This window comes from Trachypithecus francoisi, unplaced genomic scaffold, assembly GCF_009764315.1.
Source record: "Trachypithecus francoisi isolate TF-2019V2 unplaced genomic scaffold, Tfra_2.0 Lachesis_group17, whole genome shotgun sequence".
Taxonomy (NCBI): Eukaryota; Metazoa; Chordata; class Mammalia; order Primates; family Cercopithecidae; genus Trachypithecus; species Trachypithecus francoisi.
The window spans coordinates 82,731,167-82,754,868 of NW_022681462.1; the positions used below are offsets into that span (position 1 = coordinate 82,731,167).

The 23,702-nt window shown below is 41.2% G+C and overlaps 1 protein-coding gene across 33 annotated transcripts in view; it reads left to right on the forward strand.

Annotated features, from left to right (window-relative positions):
* Window positions 1-23,702, forward strand: part of DTNB (dystrobrevin beta) — a 309,281-nt gene that overhangs the window by 28,871 nt on the left and 256,708 nt on the right. For all 33 annotated transcript variants that reach the window (XR_004428453.1, XR_004428456.1, XR_004428457.1 and 30 more), the window contains one exon: window positions 16,673-16,753. Coding sequence is in view for 28 of the 33 variants with exons in the window: in XM_033176347.1 (XP_033032238.1) it covers window positions 16,673-16,753 (81 nt within the window). In the remaining 5 variants the exon portion in view is untranslated. The remainder of the gene's footprint in view (window positions 1-16,672; window positions 16,754-23,702) is intronic.

Genomic DNA, 23,702 nt, shown 5'->3' on the forward strand with positions numbered 1-23,702 from the left:
ATCTCTTGCTGTAACTCCGTTGTTACCGTGAGCTTGCAGGTGGTGATTAATGATTAATATATTATATAAATTGCCTTCCACTAGATACCAGTTCTGAGACAGAGAGGACTAAGTGTTAGGGCAACACCTAGAGATATTGGAAAACTAAAAAGAATGAATGTGTATTTTGATATATTTTTAACTTTAAATATTCTGTTAAAAATTACATTGTTTTATACAGTTCAAACAGAGAGAAGAAGATGGCTAAGAGAGGTGGGGTGGTTCCCAGTCCTTGCAGGATTGTTTTGCTCTGTGACTACTTGTCTATGTGACCATGACCATGTGACCTTGACCAACTCAAGGTCGCATTTGCTGGACCTCAAATTCCTTTGCCATGAAATAGGGGTTGTTGGTCTGGACCAGTGATTATGAAACCTTTCAAAAGTACTGTACTGTTTTTTTCCCAGCGAAATCTTACGGGGACCCTCAACATAAGAGTATTATAAAATTGGTAGTGCTTGGTTGAAGCAGGAGAGGGGAGGAAGAGCCAGCCTGGGATAGCCTCTAAGGTCCTTGCAGAATGCTAGAATTCTGCATATCGCAGTATGAAAATCAGTGGGTAAAAGTCTCCGAAGACCCAACTCTCAACTTATTTGACATCTTTAGGGTCTTGGTAATGGTAGGCAGAGTTTGACTCAGCTAAGCCATGTGTTGTCCTGTTAGTCATAGGCTGGATAACTATTTGTTAGAGGTGGTAAAGAAGAAATTTCAGCATTGGATAGGTAGCCCAACTGGGTGATCATTAAGGACTTTTGTAGTTCTGAGCTTCTAATGGCTAGTAATCCAAGCCAGACATCTTGGAGTCACTTCCCTCCACCTCACCTTCTACCTCCAAAGAAATCAGAAGGCATCTGAATTTTACTATGTACATGAGTCTGATTCTGTTCATCACACCACAGCGGCTTTGAGTCCAGCTTTGCAGTTAGACTGCTTAGTTTGGATCTTGGCTGCCTCACTTCCTGACTGAATAACCTTAGGCAAGTTAACTTAATCTCTCTGGGCCTCTGTTTCCTCATCCATAAAGCAGGAATGGCATTGACTTCTTAGAATTGTTGTGAAGATTAAATGAGATAAAGTGAATAAAGCACTTGGCACAATGCCTGACACTTACATACTTAAGTATGAAGTAAGTAGTACATACTTAATATGGATGGTTGTATTTATTACTAATTTTTTTAAATTGTTGGTACTTTTCTGAACTAAAGCAATAATATCCTGATCCCTTTTTCCAGTCTTGACCCTCTCAAATCTGCTGTCTCTGATCAGCTACCAGATTGAATTATATACATCTGTGCTACTTTTTTTTTTTTTTTTTTGAGAGGGAGTTTCACTCAGCCACCCAGGCGGGAGTGCAGTGGCTCGATCTCGGCTCACTGCAACCTCCACCTCCTGGGTTCAAGTGATTCTCATGCCTCAGCCTTCTGAGTAGCTGGGATTACAGGTGCCCACCATCACACCTGGCTAATTTTTGTATTTTTAGTAGAGACGGGGTTTCACCATGTTGGCAGGGCTGGTCTCAAACTCCTGACCTCAAGTGATCTGCCTGTCTTGGCCTCCCAAAGTGCTGGGGTTACAGGTGTGAGCCACTGTGCCTGGCCTAAATCTGTTCTACTTCTTTGCTTACCTTCCTTTACTTGCTTCTCATCACTTTGATGGGAAGGACCCCACTCCTAAGATTGCCGAACAGGCCCTTCTGGCCCCTTTTTTGCTTTGGCCAGTAGTTCCCAATTTTTCCATCACATGCCTTGCATGTTACTTCCCAGCAATACTGAATTAGCTTTCCTGCAGATCATGTGGTTTCATGCCTTTGTGCCTTTGCACAATACCGTTGCCTCCACCACCTGGCACACTGCTCCTGCCTGCCCTTCAAAACTCAGCATAGGGGTCATCTTTTGCCTTAACTTCTAGTGCATTTATTGAGGATCTACTATGCTCCAGGCACTGTTCTGGGTGCTAGGGCCACAGAGGAGAACAAAACACAGTCCCTGACCTCACTTCATGAAATTTCCATGTTAGTAAAGGGAAGCAGACAAAATAGGAAACCAAATATATAGACGTAGTAATTCCTGATACTACGAAGAGGCTGGGGTGCCTTAAGTAAATACACATGGGCATGCTGGCGTGATGGGGTGGAGATCTGAAGTAGTCCTGCCAAGAACTGGGTTTACTTCTTTGTGAATGTTACTACTCTTACACAGAAACGTCATATGAATTATCATCCTCTGACTTAAGGATAGCAGTCAGTCTGGGAGATGTTTGGTGAGTGTGACTTCTTGAGTCTCCTCTATTTCTTCACAGGAGGAATTGCATGGGTGACTATAATATCTGCCGCTGGAAGCCCCACCCCCTCATTTCCAGCAATGTCAACCAGAAACTCCAGCATAACTACTTTCTGTGGGTGCCAGAATCACCTTTTTCCAGCCATTATTCAGTTGTATCATTTAGTAGGTTGATTTTAGTATGTCAATTTTGAATCTAGTACTCTTTCTCATCTCTTATTAGTCTTAATGGTTATAGATTTCTACTTAGGTAGGTAACTGTACCATTTTTTTTCTTTTTCTTTGAGACTGTGTCTTGCTCTGTCGCTCAGGCTGGAGTGTGAAGGTATGATCATAGCTCACTGCAGGCTCCACCTCCAGGGCTCAATTGATCCTCCTGCCTCAGCCTTCTGGGTATCTGAGACTACAGGCATGTGCCAACAGGCCTGGCTAATTTTCTTGTTTTTTTTTGTAGCAATGGGTTCACACTATGGTGCCCAGGCTGGCTGGTCTCGAACTCCTGGGCTCAAGTGATCCTCCCACCTCGACCTCCCAAAGCGCTGGGATTAAAGGTATGAACTACCGTGCCCGGCCAGTAACTATACCATTTTTAAAGAAAGACAATTTTGACACTTCCTTTTGTAATTGTAATCCTTATACCCTTTTTTTGACCTAGTGTACTGGTTAGGGCCGCAGATATTATATTGAAAAGTAGGAAGGATGGCTGGGCGTGGTGGCTCATGCCTGTAATCCCAGCACTTTGGGAGGCCGAGGTGAGCAGATCACGAGGTCAGGAGTTCGAGACCATCCTGGCTAACGTGGTGAAACCCTGTCTCTACTAAAAATACAAAAAAATTACCTGGACATGCTGGTGGGGGCTATAGTCCCAGCTACTTGGGAGGCTGAGGCAGGAGAATGGTGTGAACCCGGGAGGCGGAGCTTGCAGTGAACGGAGATCACGCCATCGCACTCCAGCCTGGGCAGCAGAGCAAGACTCCGACTCAAAAAATAAAAAAAAGAAAAGTAGGAAGGATAGCAGGGGCATCCTTGTCTTGTTTTTTATTTTCATGGGAATATTTCTAGTATTTCTATTATTTCTCTATTTCTAATATTTCACTTTTAAGTGTGATAATTGCTACAGGGTAACCTGATAAAGATGAAGGAACTAATATGTCTTAATTTTCCAGGAATCATTATCATTATTTTCTTAAGTCATAACTGAATATTGAATTTTTTTTTTTTTTTTTTTTTTTTGAGATGAAGTCTCGCTCTGTCACCCAGGCTGGAGTGCAGGGGCGCAATCTCGGCTCACTGCAAGCTCCGCCTCCCAGGTTCACACCATTCTCCTGCCTCAGCCTCCCGCCACCATGCCCCGCTAATTTTTTTGTATTTTTAGTAGAAACGGGGTTTCACTGTGTTAGTCAGGATGGTCTCGATCTCCTGACCTCGTGATCTGCCCGCCTTGGCCTCCCAAAGTGCTGGGATTACAGGCGTGAGCCACCGCGCCCGGCCTTGAATATTGAATTTTATCAGATGTTCTCTGCTTCCCTTGAGAGGAATGTATTTCCTCTTCACTCTGTTCATACGGTGCTGGGGCCAGCCATCTTTTTCTTAAAGAGCCAGAAAGTAAATATTTTAGGATTTGCAGGCTGTATGATGAGTTCTTTGTCAAGCTACTCAACTCTGCCATTGTAGCATAAAAGCAGTCGTAATAATTTATTAATTTAAATAGTTTATGTTTTTTTAACCTTAGCGTTCAGAATATTTCCTTTTGGAGCTCTTTTTAAAAAATAATTGTAACGTTTAGATTCAGGGGGTAAGTGTGCAGGTTTGTTACATAGTTTGTATTTTTCAACCTTGTGTTACCTTTACTGTTATGACTTTATATAATGTCCTTAAGCCTTTATGTTTTTAGACAGTATTTTTACATTTTCTGTTATGAACAGCAATGAAATTAGTTTATTCTTTCTTTGCTTAATATTTTCTCTTTTAGACTCTAAGCAACATGAGAATAAGGATCTCATCTGTTTATCATGGTGGTGCCTCGATAAATATTTATTAACAGAAGAATGGAATATATTCCATAGAAATAAATCGGTAGTTTATGATTCTTACATAATATAAAATCCCTAAGAAAAATGAAAGGTGACAGGTGAGAAGAGTGATCCTCAACTCTGGTGCTAAAGCGAAAGTTCTCCAGTTGATTGTGCAGAGTACTTGATACCAGGCCTCCAATGCTCAGAGATTCTGATTTTATTTTGTCTTTTCTAAAGTTTGCCAATTTTATTGGCAAAGGACTGACTTTTAGCCTTATTGGTCCTCTTTGTATATCTTTGTTCTCTGCCTCATTTGTGCTGTTTATTTTCATCTTCCTATTTAGGCAATTCTGTTATTTTTCTTTTTTTTTTTTTTTTTTTTTGAGACGGAGTCTCGCTCTGTCGCCCAGGCTGGAGTGCAGTGGCCGGATCTCAGCTCACTGCAAGCTCCGCCTCCCGGGTTCACGCCATTCTCCTGCCTCAGCCTCCCGAGTAGCTGGGACTACAGGCGCCCGCCACCTCACCCAGCTAGTTTTTTTTTTTTGTATTTTTTAGTAGAGACGGGGTTTCACCGTGTTAGCCAGGATGGTCTCGATCTCCTGACCTCGTGATCCGCCCGTCTCGGCCTCCCAAAGTGCTGGGATTATAGGCTTGAGCCACCGCGCCCGGCCACAATTCTGTTTTTTTTCTAGCAACTTATGTTGGGTTACTGAGGCCGTTTGTTTTCAGCCTTTTTTTTCTTACGTAAGCATTTAAGAATAAACTTTCCTGTGATTGTTTTTTCGCATCCCGAGTGTTCTGATATTTACTATTTTTCATGATCAGTTCTCTATATCCTCTAGTTTTTATTATTAATTACTTAGAAATATCTTTTTATTGATTGGTTGGTTGGTTGATTGACTGATTGATAGAGACAGGGTATTGCTGCGTTGCCCAGGCTGGTCTTGAGCTCCGAAGCTCAAGCGATCCTCCCACCTTGGCCTCCCAAAGTGCTGGGATTACAAGCGTGGGCCACCACACCCGACTGGAGTATCTTTTTACATTTGAAAGTAAATGTTTTAGTGAAAAAAACCTGTATAGCTTAATTGGGATTTGGGTCAGGAAATGAGGGAAGATCTGGAATCTTTGAATTTGTTAATTTATATTTTGTGTTTTTTCCAAATATTGCATGAGTACTTGAAAATAATGTGTATGATTTCTGCATTATTTAGATGAAGCTTGTTGCGTATTTCATTAAAATCTTTTTTGTCCTTGGTGATTTGATTGCTTGATCTTAATCACTGAAAGATGTTAAATATGTCTGCTTTGATCAAGAGTGTTACATTTTTCTCTGTACTTTTGTTAGCTTTCGAAACTTTAATTCTTGGATGCTTGTACCTTTAAAATGTTATGTCTACCTAGGAAAGTGAATCCTTTATCATTATATAGTTACCTTCTTTTTCTAGTAATGTTTTTGATGCATTTAAGTCTATTTTGTAGCGTATTGATAGAGCTAATGCTGGGTTTCTTTCAGGTAGCATACTTAGTACAGTATGTATCTTTTCATTCTTTTACTTAAAAAATTTCTTAATTCTTACGTTTTTGTCTCTTATAAGTAGCATAAGCTAGAATATTTTTTAAAAAAACAGTATGACAGTCTTTACCTTGTCACTGAAGAGTTTATTTTGTCTAGCTTTTAAGAGTCAAATTCTGTAAAATATTTGAAGAGATTTATTTGAAGCTAAATGTAGTGACCATGGCCCGTGACACAGCCCTCAGGAGGTCCTGAGACCTCCCAAGGTGGTCGGGGTGCAGCTTGGTTTTATACATTTTAAGGAGGCATGAGACTAAAATCAAACACATTTAAGAAACATATTGGTTTGGTCCAGAAAGGCAGAACAACTTGAAGGGGTGGGGGGTGGGGGCCTCTAGCTTATAGGTAGATTTAAAAGTTTTCTGGTTAAAAATTGGTTGAATTTATCCAAAGACCTGGGATCAATAGAAAGGAATGTCTGGGTTGCAATAAGAGGTTATGGAGACCAAAGTTTTCTCATACAGATAAAGCCTCCTGGTAGCAGACGGCAGAGAGAACAGGTTGTAATATGTTTCTTTTTGCTTTTTTTTTTTTTTTGAGACGGAGTCTCACTCTGTCACCCAGGCTGGAGTGCAGTGGCGCGATCTCGGCTCACTGCAATCTCCACCTCCTGGTTTCAAGCGATTCTCCTGTCTCAGCCTCCCAAGTAGCTGGGATTACGGGCAGCTGCCACTATGCCTGGCTAATTTTTGTATTTTTAGTAGAGATGGGGTTTCACCATGTTGGTCCGGCTGGTCTTAAACTCCTGACCTCAGGTAATCCATCTGCCTCAACCTCCCAAAGTGCTGGGATTACAGCGTGAGCTACCGTGCTCGGCCAATATGTTTCTTATTAGGCTTAAAGTCTGTGTTGTTATTAATGCCTGAGAGGTACGATGAGGCATGTTTGATCACAACTTCCTATCATGGCCTGAAACAGTCTCTCAGGTTAAATTTTGAAAGAGCCCTGGCTGAGGAGGAAGTTCATTCAGATGGTTGGGGGGCCTTAGAGTTTTGTGTTTGGTTTACATATCCATCATATTTTATGCCTCAATTTTGTCCTTGTTTTGATATGTTCCTTCTTTCTTTCCCTGTCTTAGAGGAACTGAGCTTGCTTTCTTCCTTCCATCCCATTGTTTCCCTCTACTTGGTTGTGAGTTATATATTTTTCTGTTTTATCCTGGAAATATTGACATCAATTAAAATATAGTTTATCAATATTTGTAACTTTTTTCAAATATGAGGGTATTGGAATATTTTTGGGTACCCCTTAATGAAATTTATACCATTTTTAGTATTATCTTTTTTAAGGGCCAGGCTCAGTGGCTCATGCCTGTAATTCCAGCACTTTGGGAGGCCGAGGCAGGTGGATTGCTTGAGCCTAGAAGTTTGAGACCAGCCTGGGCAACATGGCGAAACCCTGTCTCTAGAAAAGTACAAAAATTACCGGGTGTGGTGGCATGTTTTTGTAGTCCCAGCTATGGGAGGCTGATAGGTGGAAGGATGGCTTGAGCCTGGGAAGTCAACGTTACAGTGAGCTGAGATTGTGAAACTATATTCCAATGCCAGGGTGAGTGAGACCCTGTTTAAAAAAAAGAAAAAAGATATCTTTTTTACCTTACATATTAGATTTTGTTATTATTTTGTGTAATCTAATCCATTTAGTTACTACTTTCTTTTTTCTTTTTTTTTTTGAGATGGAGTCTTGCTCTGTCGCCCAGGCTGGAGTGCAATGTCTCAATCTCAGCTCAAGCAGTTCTTGTGCCTCATTCTCTCACAGGTGTGCACCACCACAACCCAGCTAATTTTTGTATTACTAATAGAGATGGGGTTTCGATAAGCTGGCCAGCCAGGTCTCAAACTCCTGACCTCAAGTGATCTGCTTACCTCCCAACGTGCTGGGATTACAAGCGTGAGCCACTGCGTCCGGCCATTTAGTTACCACTTTCTTTGCTTGCTGTTATTCTTATTTTTGTTAAATTCACATCAATGTAAATCTAAATCAAGGTGGAGAAAGGCTTGTGCCCCAGCATTTCCCTTTGTGGGATGCTTTCTCTTTTTTTCCTAGTTCACCCACTGAGAGAGTCATCCTTACAGTGTTCAGTGGTCTTGGTTGTATTTGTATCTTCCTCTCTGATGCGACCTCTGGCATCCTCTCTGTCCCCCAGGGTTTTTATTCTTACTGCAAAGAAAAAGATAACGAAATCATTTGTGTTAGTTATTTGGACTAATAATCTGTTGAAAAATTTCTTATTTCTTACTTTATTTTTGATGCAGAATCTCGCTTTGTTGCCCAGGCTGGAGTGCAGTGGCACAATCCTGGCCCACTGAAGCCTCCGCCTTCGCCTCTAGGGTTCAAGTGATTATCCTGTCTCTGGAGTAGCCGGGATTACAGGTGCTCACCACCACGCCCAGCTAATTTTTGTATTTTTAGTAGAGATGGGATTTCACCATGTTGGCCAGGCTGGTCTCGAATTCCTGACCTCAGGTGATTCAGCCGCTTTGGCCTCCCAAAGTACTGGGATTACAGGCATGAGCTACCGCACCCAGCCAAAAATTTTTTCAATCATAAATGGTTGTGAAAAATTTCAGACAATTTAGCAGTATATTACACTTACATCTTCTAGCTCTATAATCTCTTCTCCCTTCTTCCTTTTTTCCTCCTCATTCCTCCTCTCCCCATTTGCATTGCTTTTTAAACAAAATACATTTACTTCCTGTATCTTCCATGGATTTGTTACAGGAAGGGGGTCCCGTTCCAGACCCCGAGAGAGGGTTCTTGGATCTCGCGCAAGAAGTAATTCTCGGCGCATCTGTAAAGTGAAAGCAAGTTTATTAAGAAAGTAGAGGAATAGGCCGGGCGCGGTGGCTCATGCCTGTAATCCCAGCACTTTGGGAGGCCGAGACGGGCGGATCAGGAGGTCAGGCGATCACGACCATCCTGCCTAACACGGTGAAACCCCGTCTCTATTAAAAATACAAAAAATTAGCTGGGCGTGATGATGGGCGCCTGTAGTCCCAGCCACTCAAGAGGCTGAGGCAGGAGAATGGCGTGAACCCGGGAGGTGGAGTTTGCAGTGAGCCAAGATGGAACCACTCCAGCCTGGGAGACACAGCGAGACTCTGTCTCAAAAAAAAAAAAAAAAGGGCTGCTGGTTGCCCGTTTTTATGGTTATTTCTTGACGATATGCTAAACAAGAGGTGAGTTATTCATGCCTCCCTTTTTTAGACTATATAGAGTAACTTCCTGACATTGCCATGTCATCTGTAAACTGTCATGGCCCTGGTGGGAGTGTAGCAGTGAGAATGACGGGAGGTCACTTTGTCACCATCTTGGTTTTGGTGGGTTTTAGCCAGCTTCTTTACTGCAACCCATTTTATCAGCAAGGTCTTTATGACCAGTATCTTGTGCTGACCTCCTATCTCATCCTGTGACTTAGAATGCCTTAAACATGTGGGAATGCAGCCTGGCCGTCTCGGCCGCATTTTACCCAGTCCCTAGGTAGGATGAGGTTGCGCTGGTTCACATGCCTCTGACAGATTGCTGAGCACCTCCCTCAAATCCCATGGCTTCCTGGAACACAGTGTGGAGTCCTCTGCCCTACCTGAAGAATACTAAAAGCATGGGCGTGTTATACACAGAATACTAAAAGGAGGTGGCTTCTGCACTACTTTGATTGTCCTCCTCTGTCAGCTTTTCTTTGCTGACGTCCAAAATTGTATCTACAGTTTGTCTTACCTTTTCATTTTGTATATTTTTAGGAGAAAGTAGATCAGAGTTCTTTGCACTAGCAACACAACTTCCCAATTTTAATGTATTTATTCACTCAGTAACTATTTCAGGTGCTAATTTTAATTGTGTTCTAGTTAGCATTGAACAGTGAGCAGAAACAACAACAAATGGTCTTTGCTTTCATGTGACTTGGTTTCCTGGAAGTGGCAGTGCAGTAGGAGCCACATGGGGGAAGCACTGGGGTCCGGGAGGGATCTGGGAGAAGCCATGCCCAGGATGAGTTGGTCTGGGGAGGTGAAGGAAAGACTGGGGCGGCCGCACTTGTGAAGGCCCTGAGATGAGACAGCTGAGTGCAGTTGGGTGATTCTGTGCAGTCCAGACTGATTGGAGTTGGTTGTGAGGTGAAATTTGAAGAGTGTGCCTGAGCCATACCTTTTAGTTGAGCTGGGTAGTACTGTGTTGTGTTTCTTGAACCTAACTTGATTATAAAACTCTACTTTTATAGAGGGGCCAGGCATGGTGGCTCACACCTGTAATCCCAGCACTTTTGGAGGCTGAGGCAGGCGCGATTGCTTGAGGTCAGGAGTTCGAGACCAGCCCGACCAATATGGTGAAACTCCGTCTCTACTAAAAATACAAAATTAGTCAGGTGTGGTGGCGCACACCTGTAACCCCAGCTACTCAGGAGGCTGAGGCAGGAGCATCACTTGAACCTGGGAGGCGGAGGTTGCAGTGAGCCAAGTTCACACCACTTCACTCCAACCTGGGTGACAGAGTGAGACTCTGTCTCAAAACAAAACAAAACCCAAAAACACTCTATTGGGGCACTTGTTGAAAATGAAGATTCCAGGCCAGGCATGGTGGCTCACGCCTGTAATCAGCACTTTGGAAGGGCAAGGGAGGCAAATCCATTGAGTTCAGGAGTTCAAGACCAGCCTGGGCAACATAGTGAAACCCCATCTCTGTAAAAAATACGAAAATTAGCTGGGTGTGGTGGCACACACCTGTGGTCCCAGCTACTCGGGAGGCTGAGCTACTCATCTGAGCCTGAGAGGTCAAGCCTGCAGTGAACTGAGATCGCGCCACTGCACTCCAGCCTGGGCAACGTGGTGAGACTGTGTCTGGAAAAAAAAAAAAAAAAGTTTCCCAGGGTTTCTCGCTGGAGATTTTGTTTCAGGAAGTTTATCTGCAGTGGGACCTGGAATTTTATACGTTGACCATAGTGTCAGGCAATGCTTATGATCAGATGATACTAATTAAACCCTGGAATCATATGATCTTCATTATGATTGGAGTTAGCAGATTTAGCCTCATATCCTGCCTTCTGCTATCAATACACACACACACACACACACACACACACACACACGTGCACAGGCATGCCAAATTGGCTGTTTCTTATCTCACTTTTATTATTTATATCTTTTTACTCATAAAAAGACTTTGAAGTTGATCTGGCTTCTACATTTGTCATTTTTCTAAAACTTTTCCCTTGTCTGGAAATCAAAGGAATATTTGCAGTGCACTAAAATCTCATCTGAGTTTGCGTTTTTCTTCAACATTTTAACAGAGTAGAGCTGTATCCTTTCTCATGAAAGCATAATTACACGAAATATAGGAAGCTGTCAGTGGGAATCAGCTTTGGGCCAATATCTCAAATAAGAAATATTTTAGAAGTAGTTGTGGAGTTTTGCAAGGAGTAGTTGCCAGGCATGGTCGGCTTATGCCTGTAATCCCAGCTACTCAGGATGCCCAAGTGGGAGGATCACTTGAGTTCAGGAGTTTGAGATCAGCCTGGGCAAAAAATAAAAACAAAACAAAACAAAATAAAATAAAATAAAATAAAAGCTATCCTTTGAGGTACTAGATGAGGACTTTCCTTCTAAGAAAAGAGGAAAGATGATTGCTCCAGAAAAATGTAGACATATGGGAGGTTTTAGAACCTGGTTAGTAGAATATTGGCACAATATGATTTTAATAAGATTCTAAGGCTATTGTTTGTATCTAACTATTTACAAATTATTTTGGAATTTGCAGTGCTATTAGATTTCTAAAACACTGTTGTGGCACGGCTCCCTAGAGTTTCTGAATTGTGTGCCATCCTATTAATCTCTGTATCTTTTTTCCACTGGGCTTTAGGGTGATGTATGTTCATAAGGAACAATGGCAAAGGAAAGCAGAGTGACCCTTGATTCTTTTTTTTTTTTTTGAAACGGAGTCTCGCTCTGTCGCCCAGGCTGGAGTGCAGTGGTGAGATCTTGGCTCACTGCAAGCTCCGCCTCCCGGGTTCATGCCATTCTCCTGCCTCAGCCTCCTGAGTAGCTGGGATTACAGGCGCCCGCCACCTCGCCCGGCTGATTTTTGTGTATTTTTTAGTAGAGACGAGGTTTCACTGTGTTAGCCAGGATGGTTTCGATCTCCTGACCTTGTGATCTGCCCGCCTCAGCCTCCCAAAGTGCTGGGGTTACAGGCATGAGCCACCGCGCCCTGCCGACCCTTGATTCTTGGCTGTACCTGAAGCTTCAGTGTAGAGATTTCTGGCAAACTTGGCTGGAACGTATGAAGCTTACATTTTCCAAAAGTATTACAGTTATCTTTGGACTTTTATGATATTTGCTGTATTTCATCTTTTGCGGTACCCAAATCTGACACTGCACTGGAGAGTGAGTCTGAAGAAAGGCAGTTAGTTACACCAGGTGCACTGACTTTTTCCTATAGTTACTTTTCCATGAGCAAACATGGCCTAATAATTGCCTTGCAGTCTGATCAGTCATTAGTAACCTTTCTGTTCATCTGTTGGGGATGGAGCTTTCCTTTCCTAGCTGTTCACATTTGTTTTCTTAGTATTTCCCATAAAAATATTTCACAGAAATAAATATCTAGACGTTAAAACTACCTATGGTAATGTAATGACAGGTTATTTATTGAATGCCCTTGAATCTTTGTCACCATTCTTTCTTTAAATCATTAGTTTTTTACTAATTAATATTTAATGGTTCCAATTTAGGTTGAGATAGTGATATATTAAGAAGCTAAATAGTAAAAGAAAACAACTGAATAAATTTAACAAAGGAAGTGTAAAACTTATACTCTGAATATTACAGAACATTGTTGAAAGAAATTAAGGAAGACCTAAATTAATGAAAAGACATTCTGTGTTGATGGATTGGAGGACTTATTAGTATTATTTATAAGATTGCAGTATTCCCTAAATTGACCTACAGACTCAATGCAGTCCTCGTAAAAATCCCAACTGGCTTTTTTGAATGAATGGGCTGATCCTAAAATTCATAAGGAAATTCAGATGACCCAGAATACCCAAAACAATCTTGAAAATGACAAACAAACTTGAAGGACTCACTTTCTAATTTCAGAACTTAACTACAAAGCTACAGATTCAGATTGTGTGCCGCTGGCATAAGGATGTACACATAATCAACGAGATAGAATTGAAAGTCTGGAATTAAACCCATGTATCTGCGGTCAGTTAAGTTTTTGACAAGGGTTGCAGAATCACTCAATGAGGAAAGAATAGTCTTTTGAACAAATGGTGCTGGGACAACTGGATATTCACATGCAAAGGAATGCATTTGAACCCCTATCTCACACCATATTATAAATTAACGCAAAATGGATCATAGACCTAAATGTAAGATTTAAAACCATAAAACTTTTAGAAGAAAACATATGTATACATCTTGACTTTGAATTAGGCAAAGCCATCTTGGACCTGAAACCAAAAGCACAAATGATAAAAGAGAAAGAATAGATAGGCCAGGCACGGTGGCTCACGCCTGCCTCTCAGCAGGCTTTGGGAGGCCAAGGCGGGCGGATCACCTGAAGTCACGAGTTCTAGACCAGCCTGGCCAACACGACAAAATCCCGTCCCTACTAAAAGTACAAAAATTAGCTGGGTGTGGTGGCACGTGCCTGTAATCCCAGCTGCTCAGGAGGCTGAGGCAGGAGAATCGCTTGAACCTGGGAGGCGGAGGTTGCAGTGAGCTGAGATCATGCCACTGCACTCCAGCCTGGGTAACAAGAGCGAGACTCAATCTCAAAAAAAAAAAAAAAAGATAAATGGGTCTTTATCAAAATGATAAACATTTATACTTCAGTGGATACCACTAAGAACAAGAAGTGACAGCCCACAGAATGGGAGAAAATATTTTGCTAATCATGTATCTCACAAGTGACTTGTATCTAGAGTATGTGAAGAACATTTACAACTCAATAATAAAAAGACAACCCAATTAAAATGTGGGCAGGGCTGGGTGCAGTGGCTCAAGCCGGTAATCCCAGCACTTTGGGAGGTTGAGGCAGGAGGATGGCTTGAGCCCAGGAGTTCAAGACCATCCTGGGCAACATAGTGAGATCCCATCTCTACAAAAAAAAATATTAAAAATTAGCTGGGCATGGTAGGTAAAGTGTCTGCTGAGGGGAAGAGGTTTCTTTTTGGGATGATGAAAATGTTTTAAATTGATTGTGGTGATGATTGCACAACTGTGTAGTAAACACCACTGAGTTGCACACTTTAAATGGGTGAGTTGTATGGAATGTGAATTATAAATACCATATTTATATAATATAAAAATATATAATAATGAAATATATATAATATATGATATATATATAGAGTCTTGCTCTGTTGCCCAGACTGGAGTGCAGTGGCACAGTCATGGCTCACTACAACCTTGAACTTTTGGGCTCAAGTGATCCATCTCCCTCGGCCCCTAGAGCAGCTGGGACTACACATGGGTGCCACCTTGCTTGGCTCATTTAAAAAAAAAATTATTTTTGAGGCTGAGTCTTGCTGCACTGCAATCCTAGGCTGGAGTGCAGTGCAGTGGTGCAGTCTCAGCTCACTGCAACCCTCTGCCTTCTGGGTTCAAGTGATTCTCCTGCTTCAGCCTCCCAAGTAGCTGGGACTACAGGCAGGTGCCACCATGCCCAGCTAATTTTTTTTTTTTTTTTTTTTGAGATGGAGTCTTGCTCTGTCGCCAGGCTGGAGTGCAGTGTGGCATGATCTCGGCTCACTGCAACCTCTGCCTCCCAGGTTCAAGCGATTTCTCTGCCTCAGCCTCCCGAGTAGCTGGGACTACAGATGCACGCCACCACACCCAGTCAATTTTTGTATTTTAGTAGAGACGCAGTTTCACCATGTGGTCTCAATCTCCTGACCTCGTGATCCACCTGCCTTGGCCTCCCAAAGTGCTGGGATTACAGCTGTGAGCCACTGCACCCGGCCTAATTTTTGTATTTTTACCAGAGACAGGGTTTCGCCATGTTGGCCAGGCTGGTCTCGAACTCTTGACCTCAAGTAATCCGCCCTCCTCAGCCTCTCAAAGTGTTGGGATTACAGGTATGAGCCACCAAGCCTGGCCTACATTTTTTTTCTGTAGAGATGGGGTCTGGCCTAAAATTTTTTTCTGGAGAGATGGAGTCTGTCAAAAAAAAAAGGCTGGTTTTAAACTGCTGGGCTCCACTGATCCTCCTGCCTCAGCCCCCTGAACTACTGAGATCACAGTCGTGAGCTACTGCATCTGGACTTTGAATTATATTTTAATAAAGCTTTTACATTTGAAAGGAGAAAGTGGGACTGTATAATATATATAGAGAGAGTGATAAATATTTTGTGAGAACCAGGTATCACCTGAGGAAATAATTTTAATCATGACATCAAGAGGAAGGTTGATGGAAGTGAGACTAAGATAAACCTTCACTTTTTCGTCAGTGTACAAAAAACAAAAACCTGGAAAAATCCTTCCTTTAAGCCCCCCCACCCCCTCCCCCATACCATGTAATGAAGACAAATGAGAGATACCTGTAAATACTGATACAAGATAATTTGTGCCAGTTCTCTTTTCCCTTATTGAGTCACAAGTTGCTGCCAGATTTTATAAAGGCAGGATAGGTGAAATGAATCTCACCTGGGCAACCCTATCTAAAGTGGCCTTAAAATTCAAGGAGACTTCATTTGCAGCAATGAAAATGAGAACAAAATGTGATTTATAGAGTCATGTATCATTTTAGGCTTTGTTCTAGTTACTCTGACCATATATTGCTTACCCCTCAAACAACCATTAATTTTATGTATGCATTTTGTGGGTCTAGACTCAGAACAGCGTTCAGTGCTGATGTCTTGACTTTGCTTCATGATGCCTGAGGTCTCAGCAGAAGAAAAGGCTCAGGGCTTGAATCATTTGAAGGCTCGCTCACCTGTGCGTTTGGCCATCGATGCTGGTTTGGTTGGTGGACTGAGTTCTTCCTACGATCCTCTCACTGTGGCCTGTCCACATCAGTCTGGTATGGCATCTGGGCTCCCAGCGCAAGCATCCCGGGAGAGCAAAAGCAGAGCAAGCTATGCCGTCTGTTATCATCTATCTCCAGAAGACCTGCACTGTACTTCTGCAGCATTCTGTGCAACGAGGCAGTGACAGTGTCCTGGTCACATTCACGTGGAAGGAAAGAATCTCTAGATCTTGATGGAGAGGGGCAACATACTAGAAGCACATAAAATACTGTTCTGGAAATACTGTTGTGGGCGATTTTTTTTTTTTTTTTAGGAAAATACAGGCTGCCACAGACCTGTAAGGGGACCTTACAGGCAGCTGGTCCGTTCCCTCATTTCCCAGGTGAGGACACTTAATGTGCAGAGGCACGCCGCATGGCCACAGTCGTATTCTGTGGTTGGTCAGGCTGGAACAGGAATGCAGCTTTTCTGACTCTAGGCTTGGGTCTTTCTCATGATGCCACCCTACTCCCCTTTCCTAATCATGTAGTTCACTCACTCACCTCATAAGTGTTCCTCTCCTTGGAGCTTTCTCCGATAAGCAGACAGGATATCAGGAGCAAGACTAGCAGAGTTCCAGCACGTGTTGGGGATGCGTGTGTTTCCTATCCTTTTCTCCCTCCATTGTTTTAATTGACTCTCCGTTTTTAAACAGAAGTCCTAGCTGACTGGTGTACTATGGCAATACAGTAGAATGGAGTCACTTCCTAGCGTTTGGAAACTAAGTGGTAAATCTAGTTGAGCATTTCTGTTTGCCTTTTTTCAGGTGCTCAGAATTTTGATGTCATACGACTATCAACTTACAGAACAGCCTGCAAATTACGATTTGTGCAAAAACGATGCAACCGTGAGTCGTTTCTACCCATTTCTGTGATAGCTGGAGAGAGTTCTCAATATTAGAAAAGACTTTAACATCTTTTAGTTATATTGTGATGCTGATTGAATTATTTTTTATCTAAAGTATTTATCGGTATGTAAGCTTTGTAATGGAAGAACTTGTCATTTTACTCCTTTGTTCCTCAAAATGTTTAACAAACAATCATGGAACTAGTTTTGAGGGTGGTGTAGTATTAATGTTCTTTAAATGGGAGAATCTATTTCTCTGTCACTTTTATTAAGGAAATGCTTTATACAAAATGTTTTATGCAAAATTAATACAGTTTATCAGCTGCTGGAGGAAAAGAAAAACAATGTTTTTGATAAAGATATAATTGGAATTGATTTTCCTGATTAAGCTTAATGTAACATGAATCAACCTTTTCTATAAATAATTGCTACCATGTGGATTATAAAATAAAGTGTGTGTCTGTGTATATGTATATGTATGTATGTGTGTATATACGTAATCTTTCTTCTCTTTATTTCCACGAAGATGAACTAGCTCATGACAGGATTATTTTACTTTTCTCATGTTTGTATCAGTGGAAAAAGTGTTTTATACAATGGAAAGAACATTAACCTTAGAATTGAAAAACCTTGGTTTTAGACCTGGTTTTGCCATTTATTATAAACAAGTAATCTTGGGCAAATTACATTACCTCTGATAAATTCTACCCTACTTTGGGCCGGGCGCGGTGGCTCACGCCTGTAATCCCAGCACTTTGGGAGGCCGAGGGGGCAGATCACGAGGTCAGGAGATTGAGACCAGCCTAGCTAACACAGTGAAACCCTGTCTCTGCTAAAAATACAAAAAATAGCTGGGCATAGTGGTGGGCGCCTGTAGTCCCAGCTACTCAGGAGGTTGAGGCAGGAGAATGGCGTGAACCCGGGAGGCAGAGCTGGCAGTGAGCTGAGATGATACCACTGCACTCTAGCCTGGGTGACAGACTGACTCTGTCTCAAAAATATATATAAAAAATAAAATAAAATAAAATAAAATTCTACCCCACTGTAAGTCTTACGCACAAATCTTAACTTAAAATTCTCTCTGAAGAATTTATCATGCCATCCTAGATTGAAGTGATGTTTCTTTCTTCAGTGGTTTCTCAAAGTATTATTTTTTACATTATGGGTTGTGACACATTAATGCTTCATGAAATCATTTTGATGGGCTGTAGCCAGAACTAAAAACATTTAATAGGAAAAAAAAGGAAGAAAAATAAAATATTAGAATGCAGCTTGTGTGGTAAGGCTAAAATATGTTCTAAAGGCTAAAACTTTTTTTTAAATATATCTAGATATATGTATGTGTTTGTGTATGTGATGGTTTAAATATATTTCTGTGATGATTTAAATATATTTATATGTCTAGATGTATATATGTGTTTGTGTGTGTATGTGTGTATGTGATGATTTAAATATATTTCTGTGCTTGTGGTCAAAAAGTTCGAAAACCGCTGCCGTAGAGCAACTCATTTTATAATTCTTCCCATAATTATTCTTGGGAAACAGTAGTCTACGTGTGGAGTGTTGAGAGCCTGAGTAGGCTAGTGGCATTAGTAATATAAAGTAAAAGATGCGTTGTTCTAAAGGTTTTATTATTTTTTTTCTAAAGGTTTTATTTTGTTACCTTTCACATAGGATTCTAGAGTTGATCTGAAAAAAATTTTGATAATGTACGGGATAAGTAATAGTCAGCTTTCAGCTTTTTCCGTGTGTACGTTCACTTGTTCTTTCATTTTTTTTTTTTTTTTGAGACAAAGTCTTGCTCTGTCGCCCAGGCTGGAGTGCAGTGGCGTGATCTCGGCTCACTGCAAGCTCCGCCTCCCGGGTTCACGCCATTCTCCTGCCTCAGCCTCCTGAGTAGCTGGGACTACAGGCGCCCGCCACCTCACCTGGCTAATTTTTTTTGTATTTTTAGTAGAGACGGGGTTTCACCGTGTTAGCCAGGATGGTCTCGATCTCCTGACCTCGTGATCTGCCCCCCTCGGCCTCCCAAAGTGCTGGGATTCCAGGCATGAGCCACCGCGCCTGGCCTTGTTCCTTCACTTTTTATTGAAAGGGTCAATAAACAGTCAATAAACAGAAGAAAATAAACAATTTTCTTCACTGCTAAAGAGTCTTCTCATACTCATTCATTGAATGTGAATATATTCATGAATCTGTAAAAGTTTTTCCATATGTATTTTCAATTGTTCCTTTACTTTTTATTGAAAGGGTCAATAAACAGAAGAAAATAAACAATTTTCTTTACTGCTAAAGAGTCTTCCCATATTCTTTCATTGAATATGAACATATTCATGAATCTGTATAAGAAATATTCATGGCAGTGTCCATATATGAGAAGGTCTGCTTTTTGACCTACTAGTGTTCCCCTGGTCTGTTTGTCTATCCTTCTACCAATACCAGGCTGTTCTAATACCACACTGTTTCTTGTAGCAGTAACCACTATTAGAATTTAGTAAATCTAAGTGTCAGGCACGGCAAGTCTTCCTACTTTGCTCTGTTTTTCTTTTTAAGATTCTCTGGGATAGTCTTGTCTTTTTAACATTTGTTTTCATATAAACTTTAGAATCTGCTTGCCAATTTCTACTAAAACCAACAAAATAAAACAAAGAACTTCCCTGTATTTTTTTTTTCTTCATTTCTTTTTTCAAGTATAATTTACACATAGTAAAATTCCTCTTTTACTGTATGGTCCTGCAGAGATTTTGATTGGGATTGTATTGAATCTGTAAATCAAGTTGGGGAGAATTGACGTATTGCCAGTGTTGAGATTTCCTCCTATGAACGTGGGATATGTTCATCCCTAGAGCTATTTAGGTCTTTCATTTCTTTGTAGAGATGTTGCACATCCTTCACTGGATTTTTTATTTTTTTAAATTTTTATTTATTTATTTTTTGAATTAGTGTTGCTCTATCATTTAGGCTGGAGTGTAGTATCGCGATCTTGGCTCACTGCAACCTCTGCCTCCTAGGGTTCAAGAGATTCTCCTGCCCCAGCCTCCCCAGTAGCTGGGACTATAGGCGCCCACCACCATACCCAGCTAATTTTTGTATTTTTAGTAGAGACAGTTTTGCCGTGTTTTCCAGGCTGGTCTTGAACTCCTGGCCTCAAGTGATCCACCTGCCTTGGCCTCCCAAAGTGCTGGGATTACAGGAGTGAGCCACCACGCCCAGCCTCTTCATTGGATTTATTCCTAGGTCTTCAGTGACATGATACTGTTATTTTAAAATTTCATTGTTATGTTACTGATGTATAGAATACAGTGATCTTTAGATCTTAATCTTATTTCTAGCAATTGTTCTCCACTCATACTAATTTATCTGTAGAATCTTTGATTTCTGTGTACATTGTTTTCTTATTTCTGAATAATGACAGTTTCAGTTACTCATTTCCAATACACTAATTATTTCTTTATCTGAATATTTATGTCAATTTAGCCTCAAATACAATAGAAATGAGGACAGTGAGCATTCCTTATCTCATTCCCATTATCAGAGCAAAACCTTTCATTGTACTATTAATATGTTTGTGGCAAGTCCTTTGTAGATAACATTTGTCTTAGCCAGTTTTCTGTTGCTTATAACAGAGTACCTGGAACTGGATGATTTATAAAGAAAGGAATTTATTTTGTATAGTTGTGGAGCCTGGGAGGTCTAAGATTGAGGGGCCATATATGTTGAAAACCATCTTGCGGCTGGGGACTCTCTGCAGAGTCTGGAGGTCATGCACACCATCCCATGGTGAGGAGGCTGAGTGTGCTAGTGCAGGTCTCTCTACCTCTTTTTATAAAGCCACCAGTCCTACTCCCATGATAACTCATTAATTAATTAGTCCATTAATCCTTGAGTAGATTAATCCATTCATGAAGGCAGAGCCCTCATGATTCAATCACCTCTTAAAGCCCACCTCTCAATACTGCCACAGTGGGGGTTAAATTGCATTTCTTTTTTTTTTTTTTGAGACAGAGTCTCGCTCTGTTGCCCAGGCTGGAGTGCAGTGGCCGGATCTCAGCTCACTGCAAGCTTTGCCTCCCGAGTTTACGCCATTCTCCTGCCTCAGCCTCCCGAGTAGCTGGGACTACAGGCGTCCGCCACCTCGCCCGGCTAGTTTTTTGTATTTTTTAGTAGAGATGGGGTTTCACTGTGTTAGCCAGGATGGTTTCGATCTGCTGACCTCGTGATCTGCCCGTCTCAGCCTCCCAAAGTGCTGGGATTACAGGCTTGAGCCACCGCGCCCGGCCTAAATTACATTTCAGCATCATTTTTGCAGAGGACAGATATTCAGCCTGTGACAACCTTAATCAGATTAAGAAAGTTTCCTGATAGTGTATTTCTTCATTTCTAAAAATAAGGTTTCCTTTAAAAGTTGTCTTTCGATTATGATTTCTAACTTAATTTCATTTTGATCAGAGAGCATGACTCATAGGATTTTAGTCTTTAAAATTTATTGAGATTTGCTTTATGGCTCAGGATATGGTCAGTATTTTTTTTTTTTTTTGAGACAGGGTCTCGTTCTGTGGCCCAGTGCAGGGACGAGATCTAGGCTTACTGCACTTCGCCTCCCAGATTCAAGTGATTCTCCTGCCTCAGCCTCCCGAGTTACTGGGATTACAGGCAAGAGCCACCACACCTGGCTAACTTTTGTATTTTTAGTAGAGACGGGGTTTCACCATGTTGGCCAGGCTTGTCTTGAACTCCTGATCTCAAGTGATCTGCCCACCTCAGCTTCCCAAAGTGCTGGGATTACAGGTGTGAGCCACTGTGCCTAGCCAAGGATGTGGTCAATTTTTATATGTATCTTTGTGTACTTGAAAATAAAGCATATTCTCTCATCAGTGGAGGCTGTACTTTGTGTAGTGCTCATTATGCCTACTTTGTTAGTTGTGAAGTTAAATCGTCTGTATCTGTACTTTTTGAGTGGTATTGCACTGTCACTTACTAAGAGAGGTGAGTTAATATCCCGCACTAAGCTTCTGAATTCCTGTGTGTCCCTTGGAGGTTGTGTTTATTTTTGTTTTATATATTTTGAGACTATTCTATTAGATGTAAATACATGTAAAGTTCCTATATCTTTCTTTTCTTTTCTTTTTCTTTTTTCTTTTTGACCACAGGATCTCACTTTGTCATGCAGGCTGAAGTGTAGTGATGCAGTCATAGCTAACTGCAGCCTTGAGCTCCTGGGCTTAGGCAGTCCTCCTGCTGTAGCCTCCCTAGTAGCTAAGACTACAGGCGTGTGCCACTATGCCTAGCTAATTAAAAAAAAATTTTTTTGTGGAGATGGGCTTCCACTATGTTCTCCAGGCTGGTCATGAACTCCTGGCTTCAAGCTAAGCCAGGAGTGGGATTACAGACATGAACCACTGCATCAAGCTGCTGATATCTTTCTTATGAATTAAAACTTTTATCATTATTCAGTGACCCTCTTTATCTTTAACAATATGTTTTGTCCCACCATTAAAAAAATATAAAGTTCATATACTATAAAATTCACCCTTTTAGAATGTATAGTCTTTTCACTGATTTTTAGTATATCCACAAAGTTGTACAACCATCATCACTATCTAATTCTAGAACATTTTCATCACCCCAGAAACAAACCACATACCCATTAACAGTCACTCTACTTTCCCTTCGTCTCCCAGCTCTGGCAACTACTAATATACTTTTTTTTTTAACGGATTTGCCTATGTGGACATTTCATATAAATAGAATCTTAGAATATGTGGTCTTAACTGTCTGGTATCTTTTACTTAGAATAATGTTTTCAGGGTTTATCCATATTGCAGAATGCATCAGTACTTCATCCCCCCCCCCTTTTTTTTTTTGAGATGGAGTTTCACTTTTGTTGCTCAGGCTGGAGTGCAATGGCACGATCTCGGCTCACTGCAGGCTCCGCCTCCCAAATTTAAGTGATTTTCCTGCTTCAGCATCCTGAGTAGCTGGGATTACAGGCATGCGCCACCACACCTGGGTAATTTTGTATTTTTAGTAGAGACGGAGTTTCTCCATGTTGGCCAGGCTGGTTTCGAACTCCCAGCCTCAAGTGATCCGCCTGCCTTGGCCTCCCAAAGTACTGGGATTGCAGGCGTGAGCCACCATGCCTGGCCACTTCATCCCTTTTTATGGTCAAATAATATGCCATTGTATGCATATGTCACATTTTATGTATCCATGTATCTGTTGATGGACATTTGGGTTGTTTTCACTTTCGGCTATTATGAATAATGTGCCTATGAACATTTGTACAAGTTTTTGTGTAGACATATGTTTTCAATTCTGTAGGGGTAGAATTGCTGGGTCATATGGGAACTGTGTGTAACTTCTTAAGGAACTCCTGAATTGTTTTCCAAAGCAGCTGCATGATTTTACATTTGCACCAGCAGTTTATACGAGTTTCAACCTCTTTACATCCTCACTGACACTTGTTTTCCATTTAAGTAAAAAGTCTAGCTATTCTAACGGGTGTGAAGTGATATGTTGTTGTAGTTTTCTTTTGCAGTTCCCTAATGACTAATGATGTTGAGCATCTTTTCATGTGCTTGTTGGCTATTTGTATATCTTCTTTGGATAAATGTCTATTTAAATTATTTGCCCATTTTTAAATTGGGTTGTCTTTTTTTAATTGTTGAATTGTAAGAGTTTTTATATGTTTGGATCCTAGACCCTTAATGGATGCTTGGTTTACAAATTTTTTTTCCATTCTTTGGGGTTGCCTCTTCACTTTCTTGATAGTATCCTTTGAAACACAGACTTTTAAAATTTAAATAAAATGCAGTGTATCTCTTTTTTGCTGCCTGTACTTTAAGTGTCTTGTTCTGGATCTTAAGGGCAGAGCTTTCAGTCTTCCCTGATTAAGTATGATGTTGGCACTGGGGTTTGTTGTAGATACCCTTTATCAGGTTGAGGAAGTT